The sequence below is a fragment of the Lynx canadensis genome, chromosome B4 (genome assembly GCF_007474595.2).
Source record: "Lynx canadensis isolate LIC74 chromosome B4, mLynCan4.pri.v2, whole genome shotgun sequence".
Classification (NCBI taxonomy): domain Eukaryota; kingdom Metazoa; phylum Chordata; class Mammalia; order Carnivora; family Felidae; genus Lynx; species Lynx canadensis.
The window spans coordinates 126,631,466-126,648,840 of NC_044309.1; the positions used below are offsets into that span (position 1 = coordinate 126,631,466).

Here is a 17,375-nt window from a genome sequence, read left to right on the forward strand (position 1 = left end):
GGGCTTCTGTCTCCCCAGAAGGCAGAAGGGGTGGAGGTGAATGAAGTCAGGACTCAGAAGTATGGAGTAGGCAGAAGCAGCGTGTGACAATTCCACGTTCTACACGGTGGTTCTAGCTTGTAAAATGCAGCCCCCGCTAATGTGACGAGCATGCAGAGATGGACACCCATAGCTAAGGGAATTGAATTGTGATCTTTAGTTTCAACATCTGCAAGTCTTCAGGGGGAGAAAAAAAATACAAACTACCCTGGCTGTATTCATCCCAAGTCGGTCTCTTGGTCTCGTAGTTTGGTGATGTCCTGGGGGAAGGCCAGCTTCCAGATAAAAACACACCTTCTGTTGTGGTTGTTTTCTGTCTCGCCCTCTCCTCCCCTCCGTGCCCTCCCCTCCCTCTCCCAGGTGTCCCATGGACACTGCACACGTGGCTGGAGTCTTTGCGGATCGCCTTCCAGCAACACCGCAGGCCTCTTATCCAGTGCCTGTTGAAGGAGTTTAAGACCATTCAGGAGGAGGAGTACACAGAGGAGCTCATTACTCAAGGCCTGCCCCTGATGTTCGAGATCTTGAAAGCGAGCAAGGTAAGAGGAGTTTAACGCTGTGGTGTCGGTCGGCGGCAGAGAACAAGCGGGGAGGTCCCCGACCTCAATGGCCCCTTAGCCTGATCCTGCCCTCCGGATACGAATCCTGCAGTCATGGCCACTGGTGGCATATGTACGTGGCTGACTAAAGCTACTTGTGCAGTCATTGTGGGCAGCTGTTTTATTGAGCACCTGCTATGTCCCAAGACACTTCTAATAACCCAGGGAATTTGCAGGAAAGCTGGGGAGATGCTGCCAACACACGTGCCCCAAGGGCATCTGAGGTTTATGAAACAATGTTGAATGGTGGCATGGGCTCTGAGGGGTGTGAGTCAGTCAGGGAAGGTGTCAGGGAGGTGCCGAGATGTGAGCAGGCCTGGCCGGACAGATAGGAATCCGGCAGGAAGAGGGAAATGGTATAGCTCCCAAGATCCATGGGATACAGACCTTTCCAGGGTTCCCACAAAGCCGGGCCCTGGAGAAAATTTTTCAGGTACAGAAGATCAGATGAGTCTCCCCCCACTTCCTCCTGGGTCCCCTTACTCCTACAACAGAGAAATAAATGCTGCGGCCCCTTCAGAACATCAGTTCATCCCTTGGGCTATTATGAGATCAGTTCTTAAAAATCTCTTCAGAGTCACTTGTTTGATGATATAGTATAGATGTTCCGTCCCTGCCAGGGGGCCTTTGGCATCATTGCGTGTGTTGCTGGAGAACTTCGAGAATGGACAGCAGTGGCATGCCCATCCCCCAGCCATCCTATCAAGGGTGGAGAGCCAAGGGCAAGGGGGAGACTGTGACAAATGCCCCACCACTGTGGCCATGGAAACACCAGGGTGACCAGGCTGCCTTGAGAGGCTCTGAGGAGTCTGTGCATCAACTACCATGTACCTGAGGGCTCCCCAGTGGGCCACGAGGGAATGAATATATATTTATATGGCACAGTGGGTCAGAGCATGGACTCTGGAGCCAAACTATAGGGATCCAAACCTCGCTACGCCACTACTAGCCTTATGACCCCACTCAAGTTACTTAACTTCCCTCTGCCTCAGTTTCCCTACCTGAAAATGGGGACAGTAACTATATTGAGCTCTTAGGGTGGGTGTGAAGATAAAATGAGTCCGTGCCCTCCAAACTGGCTCTGCAACTTGGTGAGTGCGGTACAAGTGACCCTGTCACGAAGCCGGCCTCGCCGGAGTATGACTCACCTCGAGTATTTCCCAAAGGGTGTTCTGTAAAAGCCATTCCCTCAGCGGGGTTGGTACCAAAGTATTTAACACCCCATTGCAGTGCACGTACCATCCAGCCCCGAATACTGGCCTGAGAGCAGGGCTTTCAGCCCCTTCTACAGGCTAACATTGGTTTACTCCAATTTCTCGCCCGGAGAGCCTTGAATACCTTAATTCACAAAGGCAATCAAGCGTTTCCCGAACTCATTTAACCTCGGAACCCTTTTATAATGGTCTCAAGACACAAATGAGGATTTTTAAGCTAAAATATGTATTTTTTATATTTACTATATGCCTGGCACTATTCTAAGCACAACATAAAGATTAACTCAGTTAATCCTCACAATCTTTGAAGGAGGTGATGTTCTTATCCCCCATTTGACCGATGGGTTGACTGAGGCACAGAGAGGGTGATTACTTGCCCAAGGTCACATAGTTTGTAAGTGGCAGACCTGGGCTTAACCCCAGGCAGCCTGGCTCCAGCACCAGCCTCTTACCCCTTTGCTCCAGAACAGACTTTGCAGAAGTCTGGGGTCCCTCTAAGACACGGGAACCTCTGAAGTCTCAGGAGAAATGGGCCTGTGAACTAAAAGGGCACCGTGGGTTCCCCCACCAGGCTGGGCTGACAGGCTTCCAAAAGAGTGAAGAAGGAAGCATGGAGCCACCTTCTCTGACAGCAGGGATGGCCCCACAGCAAAGCAGCAGCGACATGGCCGGCCGGGCCCATCTGCTTTCTGAGCCTCGGAACACCTGGCCTGGGGTGCAAAGCAGCTCTCCTTAGGTATTCTCAGCAGCCCATCCTGGCCCAGAGTCTCAGGGCCCCCTGCAGGCTGGATTTGCACTTGATGAAGGCCCCACCACAGGACCCAAAGTGGGAGCAAGAGTGCAGCTCCTGGGTAATGAGCCTCAGTGATTCCACAGAGCGCAAAACCCTATGGAAGCATTTCAAAACCAAACTCTCCCTGCCCATCACCCTTCATCCCTCTAACATGAATGAATGAGTGAATGAATGAACGAACGAACAAATGAATGAATGAATGAAGCTTTCACCTGCAATTACCTAAGCAACCACTTTAGTGAAAAACATTCCTAAGTCTGTTCCCAGGGTTAGGTGTTCAAACTTGTTTTTGGTTTCTTGGTTTTTGTTTCCTTTTTTCAGACTATAGTGGGAATTCCAGAAATTACTGAGGCATCCTGTGTATTAAGTGAATGTAATCTATGGGTTTTTTTTTTTTTTTTTAATTTTTTTTTTCAACGTTTATTTTATTTTTGGGACAGAGAGCGACAGAGCATGAACGGGGGAGGGGCAGAGAGAGAGGGAGACACAGAATCGGAAACAGGCTCCAGGCTCCGAGCCGTCAGCCCAGAGCCTGACGCGGGGCTCGAACTCACGGACCGCGAGATCGTGACCTGGCTAAAGTCGGCCGCTTAACCGACTGCGCCACCCAGGCGCCCCTGTAATCTATGGGTTTTTAAAATAAACTGTATTGGGGCGCCTGGGTGGCGCAGTCGGTTAAGCATCCGACTTCGGCCCAGGTCATGATCTCACGGTCCGTGAGTTCGGCCCCGCGTCGGGCTCTGCGCTGACAGCTCGGAGCCTGGAGCCTGTTTCAGATTCTGTGTCTCCCTTTTTCTCTGACCCTCCCCTGTTCATGCTCTCTCTCTCTCTTGGTCTCAAAAATAAATAAATGTTTAAAAAATTTTTTTTTAATTTTAAATAAACTGTATTTTGGAATTTTGGAGTATGACGTATGTACAGAAAAGTGCCCAGATCATAACTGTGTAGAGCCCAGTGAATCTTCACAGGCTAAACCTACCTGTGTGATCAGCGCCCGGGCCAAGAAAGAGAACATTGCCAGCACCCCAGTAGGCCCCTTATGCCCCACTCAGCTACTACCCCCAAAAGGACAGCCAATGGCTGGGAGTTGGGAAGAAGGGAGGGGCCTTTGCCAGGAGATGTAGACTAGAATCTCCCCCCAACCCGACCCCACCCCACCCCCATCAGCTGTACTGATCTTCAAGGATGGAGGGAGCCAGGGAAAGGAAGCAGCTCCTTGTCAGAAGGACAGTCTGGGAAAGACAGTGCATTCAAGAGTGGGGTTTGCCCTTATAAGGGTCCAGTGGCAACCCCTACTGGTGAAGTGTGGTATTACACATCATGTACATTCCTGGTGGGAGGAAAAAGAGGTGATTAATTTCCCACCGCTGCCATGTGAAGCCAGCCAAGCATTCCCCAAGCATGAGTGATGTTCTTGTGGTCAAAAGAAGACTAGAGAGAGATGATGGCAGAGAAATTCAGAGCGTTGAGAAAGTGCTACAAAGCTGTGCCCTCCAATGTTTCATATCGGAGGATAGTAGTAGCCACACATCACACAACTGCCTAGCCTAGTTCCTTCTCCATTAAAGGGTTCCTGTTCAGATTTCATCTGCTGTTCTGTGTGGGCAGGTATCTGGTTTCATCAGATAGATAAGTAATAATGCATAAGAACATAGAAATGCAATAAAGAAATTCACTTTATCGTCAACTCCCAGAAATACAGCTACACTATGAAGTGAAGCATACGCCTTCCCATCCTTGACTTGTGTTCATTCATACATTACTTGAAATCTAGTTGCAGATGTGTTTTGCTCCCTTCTCTAAATTTTAACTTCAGAAGAATTCAGCATCTCTAGATTTCCCAGGAGCCAAACAACATAGTCATTTCTTTTTTTTTTTATTTTTTTTATAATTTTTTTTTCAACGTTTATTTATTTTGGGGACAGAGAGAGACAGAGCATGAACGGGGGAGGGGCAGAGAGAGAGGGAGACACAGAATCGGAAACAGGCTCCAGGCTCTGAGCCATCAGCCCAGAGCCCGACGCGGGGCTCGAACTCACGGACCGCGAGATCGTGACCTGGCTGAAGTCGGATGCTTAACCGACTGCGCCACCCAGGCGCCCCAAAAATAGTCATTTCTTAATATACATCTGTTTCAAGAAAGTTCCTGGCCTGTTTCCACCACCCCCCCCACACACACACACACATAATTCCCCAGGGCACTGATCATTCAGCAGTCACACGTGCTCACTATGCTGCAATGGTGATGGGAGAGAAATGTCCTTTACCCTCCTGGAGCTTGCTATGTGCAGGGGAGGGGCAGACAGACAGTAAGCAAGGAAATGAATCAGCAAAAGAGAGAGAGAGAGCCTGATAAATGCTATGGAAAAAAAAGTGAAATTGGACAATAATATAGTCTCTCTGAGGATGGGGCAGCCAAGGCCTAATCTAGACAAGATGTAAGGAAGGTCTCTCTGAGAAGGTAGCATTTGAACAACCACTGAAGTGAGGAAAAGCTCCAGCCATGCAGAGGTCTGGAGCAAAAACATTCCAGGTGAGGGAGTGCAGGAGCTAAGGCTCTTCATGGAAACGTGCTCGGTGTGTTGGGGCAACAGGAAGAAAAGCCATGTGACCGGTGCAGTGGGACAAAGGGAGAAGCATAGGAGATAAAAATCAGATTGCACGGAGTCTTTCTCCATGGTGAAAAGCTTGGGTTTCCCTCCACGTGCAGTGAATAGAACACCCCTGGAGGTTTTAGACAGAGACAAGACATGATCTGTGGGGGGTTTTTTCTTGTGGTTTGTACACTTTTTCGTTTTTTTCTCACTTTTTTAATTGAAATAGTTTTTTAAACTTTTGATTTTGAGATCATTTTAGATTCACGTGCAGTTGTAAGAAAAAATACAGAGATAGCACTATGTACCCTTTACTCGGTTTCCCCCATTGGCAATCTCTTACTAGAGTACCATAAAATATCACAACCAAGATACCAATGTGATATAGTCAACATGCAGAAAATTTCCAGCACCCACAGGATTTCCTCATGTTGCACTTTTCTAGCCAAACCCATTTCCCTTCTGCCCTCACTCCATTATCACCCCCTGGTAACCACTAATCTGTTCTCCATTTCTCTTATTTTCAAGACTGTAATTTCAGTAGAATCATACAGTATGTGACTTTTTAGAACTGGATTTTCTCACTCTGCATAATTCTCTGAAGATTCATCAGATTGTTGGATGATCCCATAGTTTGTTTCTTTTCATTGCTGAGCAGTACTCCATGGCATGGATATACCGTGGTTTGTACAAGTGCTCATCCACTGAAGGACATCTGAATTGTTTCCAGGTCCAAGCTATTACAAATACAGCTGTTCTAAACATTTGTGCACAGGTTTTTGTGTGAATGTGTTTTCATTTCTCTGGGATAAGTGCCCAGGAGTGTAATTGCTGGTTTGTATGGTAGCTGTGTGATTCATTTTCAAAGAAACTGCTAAGGTTTTACATTCCCACCAGCAAAGTAGGAATAATCCAGTTTCTCCACATCCTCACTGTTTGGTGTTATTGCTATTTTTTCTTTTAGCCATTCTGATAGATGTGGAAGTGATATCTCGTACTTTTGATTTTCATTTCCCTAAATAGCTAATGGTGTTGAACATACTTTCATGAGCTTATTTGCCATCTGGCTATCCTCTTCAGTGAAATGTCTCTTTGTGTCTTTTGTCTGTGCTCTAATGAAGTTGTTTGCTTTTTAACTGTTGAATTTTGAGTGATACTAATCTGTTGTCAGATAAGCGGCCTGCAAATATTTTCTCCCATTCTATAGCTTATCTTTTTATCCTCTTTATAGAGTCTTTCACAGAGCAAAAGCTTTTAATTTTGAGGAAATCTAATTTATCAACTTTTCTTCTTATGGAGATTATGCTTTGGGTATCAAGTATTAGAACTTCTTGCCTAGCCTTAAATCATGACTATTTCCTCATATTTTTTTCCTAGAAATTTTAGTTTTATGTTTTCCACTGAAGTCTGTGATTCATCTTGCCTGAGGTGAAGTGTGGAACTTACATCAAGGTTTTTGATGTGTGTGTGTGTGTTTGCTTGTTTTACCAATGGATGTTTAGTTTTCCAGCTCCATTTGTTGAAAAGGCTGTCTCTCCTTAATTGAATTACTTTTGCACATTTCAAAAGCCAGTTGGGCATATTTGTGTGGGTCTATTTCTGGGTTCTCGACTCTGTTCCATTGATCTATATGTCTGTCCCCCCACCATTACCACACAGTCTTGATTAGTGTAGCTATAGTTAAATCTTGAAGTTAGGTAGACTTATTCCTCCCATTTTATTCTTCTTTTAAAAATTATTTTAGCTATGTTCTTTGTCTTTCCATATAAATTTTATTTTTTTTCCAACTAAACTCTATCCCTGATATGGGGCTCAAACTCATCACCTCAGGATCAAGAGTTGCATGCTCTAGTGACTGAACCAGCCAGGCACCCATCCATATAAATTTTAGAATAAACTTGCTTTACCAACAATAAAGAAATCTTGCTGAGATTTTGATAGGAATTGTGTCAAACTTCTATATCAGTTCAGGGAGAATTGACATCTTTACTATGTTAAATCTTTCAATTTGTGAACTGTATGTCTCTTCATGTACTTAGATCTTCTTTGGTTTCTTTCATCAATATTGTGGAGTTGGCAGCATACAAGTCCTGTTTTGTTAGAGTTACATATACATATTTCTTTTCTTAAGAAATTATAAATATTATATTAATTTTTCTGTCCATGTGTTCATTGCTACCACAAAGAAATATAATTGATTTTTGTATATTTAACTTGTATCCTGCAACCTTGCTGAACTTGTTTATTCTAGGAATTTTCTGTAGATTCAATGGAATTTTCTACTTAGGTAGTCATGTCATCTACAAATAAAGATAGTTGTATTTCTTCATTTTCAGTCTGGCCCTGAAGACTTCTTTTGGGGAGAGTTTTTTTTTTTAATTATGAATTCAATTTCTTTAATAGTTACACAGCTATTCAAATTATCTATTTAATATTAGGTGAGTTGCTTTTTTTTTTTTTCAGGGAAAAAACTCATTTCATTTGTGTTAACAGATTTATGTGAGTAGAGTTGTTCATCATAATCCCCTTATTATTCTTCTGATGTAATGATAACCCCTGTATCATTCCTGATTTTGCTAATTTGTGTCCTTTTTTCTTTGTCAGTCTTCCTAGAGGTTTGTCAATTTTATTCATCTTTCCAAAGAACCAACTCTGTGTTTCATTATTTTCTCTACTATTTTTCTGTTTTAACCTTCATTGGTTGCTTCTCCTATCTTCATTATTTGTTTGCTTTGGGTTTATTTTGCTTTTCTTTTTCCAGGTTCTTGAGTAGGAGCTTAGATTATTGATTTGAGACTTTTTCTCTTCTCTTATATATGCATTTGATAATGTACATATCCTTCTCAGCACTGCTCCGGCTGTATACCACAAATTTTGATGTGTTATTTTCATTTTTCATTCAGTTCAGTGTTAACGTTTTATTTTTCCCTTATAACTTCTTTTTTGACTTATGAATTATTTCAAAGTGTGTTGTTTAGTTTCCAGATGTTTGGAGGTTTTCTTATATTTCTGCTCTTGATTTCTAATTTGATTCCATTGTGGTCAGAGAATACTTTCTGTATTATTTTGATTATTTTAAGTTTTTGAGGTTGGTTTTATGGCCCTAAGTATGGTCTATCTTGATATGTTCTGTGGACACCTGAAAACACAGTTTTCTGCTATTGTGGAATGAAGTGTTCTATAAGTGTCCCTAAGATTCTGTTGGTTGATGGTATTGTTGAGTTCTTCCATATCCTACAAATTTTCTGCCTCCTTGTTCTATCATTTCAGATAGGGGTGTTAAGTCTCCAACTATAATTATGGATTAGTCTGTTTCTCCTTTCAATTCTATCAGTTTTTGCTTCACAGATTATGCAGCTCTGTTATTTGGTGCATATATATTTAGGTCTACAATGTCTTCCTGGTGAATTAACCCTTTTATCATTATATAATGCTCCTCTCTGCTTTTGTTCATTTTTTTGCTCTAAAGTCCACCTTATCTAATATTACGGTAGCCACTCCTGCTTTCCTTTGATTAATGTTTTTGTGATTTTTTTGGACCATTATACTTACTATCTGCCATTTTCATTATATTTGAAGTTATTTTCTTGTAAACAGCATATACTGTCATCCACTCTGCCAATCTCTTTTAATTGGTGTATTTAGACCATTCACATTTTATTGATACTTTAGGGCTTAAGTCTGCCATCTTATTTTTTTAAGTTTGTTTTTGAGAGAGAGAGTATGCACATGTGCGTGAGTGGGGGAGGGGCAGAGAGAGAGGGAAACAGAGGACCTGAAGCAAGCTCTGTGCTGTCAGCGCAGAGCCTGAAGTGGGGCTCAAACTCACAAATTGTGCAATTATGACCTCAGCTGAAGTTGGACACTTAACTGACTGAGCCACCTAGGTGTTCCTGTCATCTTATTTTTTATTTTCTGTTGGGTTTCTCTGCCTTTGTTTCTCTTTTTCCTGCCTCCCTGTGGGATAGTTGAACATTTTTTTAATTCCATTTTTATTTGTCTGTAGTATTTTGATAGCTTTTCTATAGCTTCAAGTAGCTTTTCTAGTGGTTGCTTGCAGTATTACATGATATATACATAACAGCACAGTCTACTGGTGTCATCACTTTACCAGTTCAAGTGAAATATAGAAATCTTACCTCCTTTTATGCCCATTTATCCTCCTCCATTTATGACATAGTTGTTCTTAAATATTTCCTCATTTATGGGGCGCCTGGGTGGCGCAGTCGGTTAAGCGTCAGACTTCAGCCAGGTCACGATCTCACGGTCTGTGAGTTCGAGCCCCGCGTCAGGCTCTGGGCTGATGGCTCGGAGCCTGGAGCCTGTTTCCGATTCTGTGTCTCCCTCTCTCTCTGCCCCTCCCCCGTTCATGCTCTGTCTCTGTCTGTCCCAAAAATAAATAAAAACGTTGAAAAAAAAAATTAAAAAAAAAAAATATTTCCTCATTTAGAACATCAGACACTCTTATAATTTTTGCATCAACCATCAAACATAATTAAACTCAAAAGGAGAAAGAAAGAAAGCCTATTATCTTTATCCATACTTCTTTTACTGTTTCTTTCTTCCTGTGGTTCCAAGCTTCCTTTTTTATCCTTTCCTTTCAATTTAGAGAACTTTCTTCAGCCATTCTTTTAGGATAAGTCTCCTGATGACAAATTCTCTTAATTTTCCTTCATCTGAAAATGTCTAGCTTCCCTTTCATTCCTAAGAGATACTTTCACTGGTTATTATTTATTTGATATTTTCCTTTAAATCACCTTACCATATGTTAAATGTACTTAGAAAGGAAATGCTATAGTATTACCATAAATAGAAGGCCCACATCACTTGCAATGAATAGAGAGTACATATCAAAATATATGGATGACTATTTAAAAGCACTTTAGTTTATTATCTGTTTAATTTCATCTTGTACACAATTCCAGTGACAGACGTGGGACTGTGCATTGACCTCATGGGACTCTGTCTGGTGCCCTTCCCATCCCTTTACCTTTTCCCAGGTGTACTACGGCAAAGAGAGGCTCACTGCTCCAGGTCAGCCCAGCATATCCTACACAGGAGGGCCAGTCTAAAGACAAACCGCTGTTGATGATGGATTGAGGCAGAGAACTCACTGCCGGTATCCCCAGAAAGTAACTGTATTTCCACCATCTCCTGATTTTGAGATGCGGCTTTTTTCACCTTTTAGCATTTCACAATTTGAAATGGGTCTTAAAAATGAATGTTTGTTAAGGCAGTGAGTTTTTTTTTTTCTCTTCCTAAAAGCTGTCATTAATTGTATGACATTTTAGAATCTAGAAAAAGATTGGTTTGAATTATAGGAAATTGCTGTTTGGGGGTTAAAGAATGGTCAAATCTCAGCAATTTCCTTTAATTCAAGCTAATGGCATGTTGTGATGCGCTATCCTTTTTAGCTCTCCTAGCAACCTCACCAAGCAGATATTTTTAATCCACTTCGGAAGAGGACACAGAGACCCGGAGAAGCTGAGTAACTTTCCTAAGGTCACAGAGCTAGTATGTGAGGAGTCAGGACTGGGGCCCAACCCCATCTGGCCCTGCTGTCTATGTTTTTACCACTGGGTAGAAGCCCTGCCTAACCCACCTGAAAAGGACCTTTGGGATCAATCCCAGCATTCCTTTCTGAAGAAGAGAAAATGTTCTGGTATCTTTTTAGGAGAGAAGTGAGGGTCAGAGGAAGAGAGGAAAGATGTCAGCCCTGAATCCACAGGAATCTGTCTCAGGAGGCTCCTGCTAACTGTGGTATTAAGAACTTCATTCCCTTTTGGTTCTTTGTAGCCACGCGGTTCTGAGTCCTGAGGATCTGAGTTCACCCCATGTGCACACCCAGCATTTTCCATGAGAGACCTGAGTGGCTGGTACCCAGCAGCGTGCCAGTGACAACCGCTAACCAGGTGCTATGTACCTGGGCCCAGCCAAATGCCCACCCGTCCCCAGCCCACGCCTCCTCCTTGGACTTGCTCTGGCCTCCCAGCTCAGAGCCTGCATGCACAGACCAGTCAAGCCTTGTGGCACCTTTACCTAAAAGCACTTCTCTTAAATGTACAACTCAGAGGAGAATATAGGTACCTATCACAGTACAACTACCCCACCTACCCATGCCTCCAAAACAGACTGAGCCTCAAGTTTGGTTAATTCCAATCTGCCATCTTCAGGTTTGGGCCCAGAGCTAACCAAACCCAAAGAATAACCCAGTTCACTGCTCCAAACTGACCATCTAACCCAATGGGTCTCACCCCACTAGAGCTCTTAACCGATACTAATTACAACACCCCTTCTTGCTTAGGGGAGCCTTCCTGGAGACCCAATTCATTTTGGGTGCTGGAGAACTAGAGTGAATGATACCCATAGTCCCCCCTCCCTGGAGGAAACACACAGGAAAGGGCACAAAGCAGACACCTTGACAAACACAGGTGAATTCAAGGACACAGTGGAGAGTTTCCTCTTAGGGCTCCGGTGTCTGAAAGAGAGGCAGCCAGAAAGCCTTGGGAAAGGAGGCAGCAGTTTGGACCCTGACATTCAGAGCGTCACTGACAACCCCTCCCATGGCGTCCGGTATTTAGCAGATGCCCAATAAATATTTCAAGAAAGAATTAAGTCACGAATGGCTGCATCACTTAGCAAATGGGGTAAAGTTCACATTCATGAAACCTTTAGGGGATCAACAAATAAAACCCAGAGAACTGTTGATGTCCACTTTGATCCTTGACTCCCCCTCTTTCCCCTTCTCCTGAACTTCTAATACTTCCATCATAATGATTCTGTTTCCTTATTGGGCAGATTGTTTCCAAGAAGAGACTTCAGTTTTTTAGAATGGTTTTAGATTTACAGAAAAATTGAGAAGATAGCACAGAGTTTCCCCATATAACCCCTAGCCCACACTCCCCTATTGTTAACATCTTACATTAGTATTGTACATTTGTTATAATTAAAGAGCCAACACTGGCACATTATTATTAGCTAAATTCAATATTTCATTCCTATTTCCTTAGTTTTTGTCTAATGTCCTCTTCTGCTCCAGGATCCCATCCAGGATACCACATTAGTCCTGTTGGCTGAGACCACGTTTCAGACTTGGTTTTGGTGACCTTGACAAATTTTGAGAAATACTGCTCAGACATACTACTGTAGGATGCCCTCTAGTGGAATTCGGGGTGTTTTTCTCATGGTTAGACTGGGGTTATGGTTTGGGAAGGAGGACTACAGAGGTCAGATGCCATTCCCACCACATCAAGGGCACACACTCTCCACATGAGTGTTCACTATGGGAGGTGACCTTCATCACCTGCCTCTGGTGGCTCTTGCCAAGTTCCTCAGCTGCAGGCTTACTCGTTCCCCCTTTTCCCAACTGCTCTCCTTGGAATCAAGTCATTATGTGCAGCCATCAGCTAGGTGGGCAATGACACTCTTCCAGATAACTTGTAAGTATTTGGGGACTGTCACTTTGGAACAGACATGGTCAGCCCTTACCTATACCTCATCAGGTGGTACAACACATACTGAAGTTACCAAGCACGAGCCAGCTATGGGTTCCGAGAGGAGGGGTCTTGCCCTGCCGGCTTGGGTTACTTTGAATACACTTCTCGGATGATTCCTAAGTACCTTTTGAGTTGATCAGTCAGTCTCCACAGAAGAACATGGGCTGCTCAGGCCTCTCTCATAGGAAGTGGATCTTCATCCCCCCACCCGAGGTGGTTAGGCACTCCCTGCTGTAAGTGAGCAAGACCAGCGTCATTCATCACCCAGTCTGTGCGGCACATTTCGCAGACACAGGCCACCTCTTTTCTGTGAGCTGCAGGTCCTCACTGAGCATGCTTAGTGCGCCTGGCAGACTGGGGTCACGAGGATGATGAAATGCAATCCACCTGAGGCAGACTCTAGATGGGATGTAGTAGTGTTCTATTGCTGCACAAGTTACCACAGTGTAGAGGCTGAAGGCAGCACTTGCTCAGTATCTCGTGGTCTCCATGGGTTGGAAGCCAGGCACAGTACTTCACTGGGCTCTCTGTGTAGGGAAACACAGAGCCCCAGAATTAAGATGTCAACAGGGCCCTGTTCCTTCCTGGAAGCTCCAGGGAAGACTCCACCTGCACGCTCATTCAGGTTTGGGTAGAATTGAGTTCCTTATAGTTGTAGGATGAGGCCCCATTTCCTTGCTGGCTGCCAGCTGGGGATCCCATTTTTCTCCCACTCTTGTTGCCTGCATTCCCCCTCTAGCTTGCCGCGCGGTCTCCTCCATCTCGAAGCTGGTGACAGCACATCAAGTCCTTCTCAGGCTTCAAATCCTCTTCTCCATCCCTTCTGAATTCATCTCCTGTCTCTAATTTTAGGGCTTGTGTGATTACACTGGGCCTGGCCAGATAATCCAGAATAATATACCTATGTTAAGGTCCATTTAAACCATAGTTAGTATCCCTAATTATTCCTGCCAAGCCCCGTCTGCCCCGTAATGTAACGTATTCACGGGCATGGTATCTCATGATATTCTCAGTCCCAGGGATTTGGGGGATGCAGTCTTCCAGGGGGCCATAGCTGTGCCTACCATACAGTGTTTCTTGAACATTAGTGTACATGGGAATCATCTTCAGGGCACCGTATTGCAGATTCTGATTCAATGGGCCTGGAGTGAGAGTCTGCATTTCAGACAGGCTCTCAGGTGATCCTGCTCCTGGTGGTCTAGGGAACACATTTTGAGTGGCAGGCTTTAGACCACGGGTAGCAAATTTACAGCCCCCAGCTCAGAGGTCAAACTCAAGAGAAAACATCAGTACATAAAACCTGTGGCTCGGGGTCCCTGGGTGGCTCAGTCAGTTAAGCGACCAACTTCGGCTCAGGTCATGATCTCGCAGTTTGTGGGTTCGAGCCCCGGGTCGGGCTCTGTGCTGACAGCTCAGAGCCTGGAGCCTGCTTCGGATTCTGTGTCTCCCTCTCTCTCTCTCTCTTTCTCTCTCTGCCCCTCCTCCACTTGTGCTCTCTCTCTCTCTCAAAAATAAAAATAATGAAACATTAAAAAAAAATTTTTTTAACTGTAGCTCTCAAACCTAACAGCACACCAGAATCACCAGAAAACATGTTAAATAAAATACAGATTGCTGGGCCCCTCCAAGTGTTTGAGTCAGAAGGTCTGGAATGGGACCTGAGGATCTGCATTTCCAACAAGCCCAGGCAGTGCTGATGGCTGCTGGTCCGGAGACCACACTTGGTCTGTCTCACGGCTTTGTGCGGCGGTTCTCCGAGTTCTCGTTCCTTTGCCACACAAAGCCATTGAGACAGCCAATCGCTTTGTGAGTGTTGGGAGGAGCACTTCAGACCATTTGGTCATAAGGTCATAAGGCGTCATCTTTGAAAGCAGAGTCCCTGTGTCCGATAGCAATTGCACCTGTGGGCACCTCTGTGGCTCTCGTCCGCGGTAACCTGGTGCCTCGTGGGATCTCCTCCACTTTCACCAAACGGTCAGTTCCTTTTCACGTGTTGAGCTGTATCCTTCTGCTTCGGGAGCACAGTGAAGCACATTCAAGAATATCTCGAACCACTGACATCATCAGTTTTCCCAAACCCATCTTTTAAAATGAAAAGTGAGCTTTATTGTTTGTGTTACAGAAGCAACACTCGTTTGTTGTAGAAAATGCAGATAAAAAGAAAAGGGAAAACATTGTAATCCCAGCCAAAGGTAGCTTATTCTGTTTTCCCTGGCATTTTCTATACATACCTGTCAATCCAAGTATATATGTGGGGTTTTCTTTCCAAAAATACATGGTACAAACTGTGTTGTAACCTACTTTTCTTAATATATTATAAATGTCTTTCTACCTCATCCTCATTTTCAGCCCCTAGATTCAACCCCCTTCACCCAATAAAAAGCATCAAGTGCTGTGATTTGTGGCTTCCCTCCCACACACCTGCAGTTGAAGGGAGACTAATGAACAGCAGTGGGTCCCAAGGGGAAAGAGGCAAAAACGTGAAGGACACGGGGCGATCAGAAACAGACTCCTTTGTCCCTGAGCAATCGGAGGCAGCTGTTACAGAACTCGTCCCCCCCCCCCCTTTTTTTTTTTTCTTGGAGAAAGTGATTCAGCTGAGCATTCCTGGATCCGGAAATGCTTCAGCACCAAAGTCAAATTTGTAAGAAAGCTGAATCAGGAGCATTTGTGTCTGGGTAACGGAGAGCACAGTCACAGGATCAAAAGGGTTTCCTGCTGCTGTTTTCAGGGTAATTCGCTGCTTCCAGAATTCTGAGTATTGATAAAGGTGTGTTTGGGGTAAAAACTTACTTGCCATTCTTTGAGCTATGAACTTGCTTTCCAATGGATGATACATGAGTAGGGAAAGAAAGAAGGATTTATTTACCAATTAAGCTTTCACCAGTGAACCCACTAGAAACAGCAGCCTCAAGGTGTGAGTTCCAGGTGGGGGGGTGGGGGGTTGCTTCTGGAACCTGCAAGAAGTTTGTGGGCCCCCCTCGCCCGGGGACAGGCATTCCTGCTGACATCTTGGAGGAGGCCGCCCAGGGCCTGGCAGCCTGACCTGTGCTTTCCTTTCCGCAGAACGAGGTCATCAGCCAGCAGCTGTCGGTCATCTTCACTCACTGCTACGGGCCCTACCCCATCCCCAAGCTCACGGAGATCAAGCGCAAGCAGACCTCGCGCCTGGGTGAGTGCCTCACCGCGCCCTGCCCCTCGCTGTTGCCTTGTGGTTTGAGGACACAGAGGTAGCAAATGCCCAAAAGAACAGTACCGGAGGACGTCTAAGATGGATACAGGAGTCAGGCAGGTGGTGATCAGGGTATCCTCACATGATAACTGGAGCCTGTACCTTGGAAATGTGGACAAGGAGACCCACCAGTCCCTCTAACCGAGGGATTTTCTCCCGCAGGGACGACAGCCCCAGAGCCCATGCACTTCCTGCAGGCAGGTAGATTCTGGTTCCAAAAGAGGGCAGAGCTGTGTAGGCAGCTCTTTGCCCCGACCGCTCCCCCTCTAAGAAGTCCCTCTTCCTCCCTGAGGAGGAACAAGCAGGGGACAGTGCCAGGCCCGCAGTGTTCTTCTAATGGAGTCCTTCTGCAGGGACCCAGGAGAAGAAATAAGTGCCCGACCCCTCCACCCCACACACACAGATACACAAGTGAGGGGAACATACCCGAGCTGAAGAGACCGGATACTCTGAAATGCCATCAGAGTACCAGGAATCACTTTTTCTTCTGGTTGGACACTGCGCTGGGCTGACCCCAGCCTAGCACTTGACCTTCCCCGTCTCAGGTAACCCTCAAGCCGCCCCAGGAGGCAGGCACTGCAAATCCCCCCACATCTCAGTGGAAGAAAGGGAAGGTCTGTGCTGCCTTCAGATTCACTTCACGAGCTACCCACCTCCTCCCAAAGCTATGATTCCCTCCTTCTACAGTCCCAGCTTCTGGAATTTTCCAGGAGAAAACTTTCCGTCAGGCAATTATTTCATTCCAAGGATCCTGGGGCTGCCGTAACCTGGCTGATCAGTCTGGAAATAAAGCAAAGAAATGCTTCGCTGCCTTGAAGCCCAAAACACCAGCCTTCTGTTGCAAGGGACTTTCTCCTTGCTTCCTGGGGAATAAAATATTACAGACAAATCCTTTTAGGATGAAGGTTGGGGACTTTCCTACTTCCTATTGTTTCCTGCAAAGACTGGGAAACATTTGAGAAATGGAAGCATCTGAAAATGCTATCCTTTAACAAAATCACTACGTTTGGAACAGGTGAGCTAGTTTAAATTAGTGAAAAGGCTGAATTCGTGGAACTGTTTTAAAGTATTCTTGCTCCTGTCGTGAAAAAGTTGTTAATTGAAATGACACCAACTTTTTGCTGAAGTGAAAACCCGAGGAGCCACGTCAAATGTTGTCTGTTTTCCTTTCTGCCCATTCATGTGGGCAAAGTAGGACGTACCAAAACCGCAAATATTTCTACCTTGTAGAAAACAGGTATTAATTAAAATGCTGTCAGAGCAACACATCACAAAGATGAAGCAAATTAACAGACTTTGGAAACTGAACGTTACATTCCCAGGCCATAGCAACATCTGACATCTCAGTGCCTTAACAGACACCCTTGTTAGAGCAAACATTTGTAAGGGCTGTCTCAATGACACAGCA

The 17,375-nt window shown here is 44.8% G+C and overlaps 1 protein-coding gene across 1 annotated transcript in view; it reads left to right on the top strand.

Moving 5' to 3' along the window:
* Nucleotides 1–17,375, top strand: part of BTBD11 (BTB domain containing 11) — a 315,533-nt gene that overhangs the window by 273,228 nt on the left and 24,930 nt on the right. Inside the window, exons 11-12 of the mRNA XM_030320460.1 lie at nucleotides 400–578; nucleotides 15,802–15,907. Of these exons, the coding sequence (XP_030176320.1) occupies nucleotides 400–578; nucleotides 15,802–15,907 (285 nt within the window). The remainder of the gene's footprint in view (nucleotides 1–399; nucleotides 579–15,801; nucleotides 15,908–17,375) is intronic.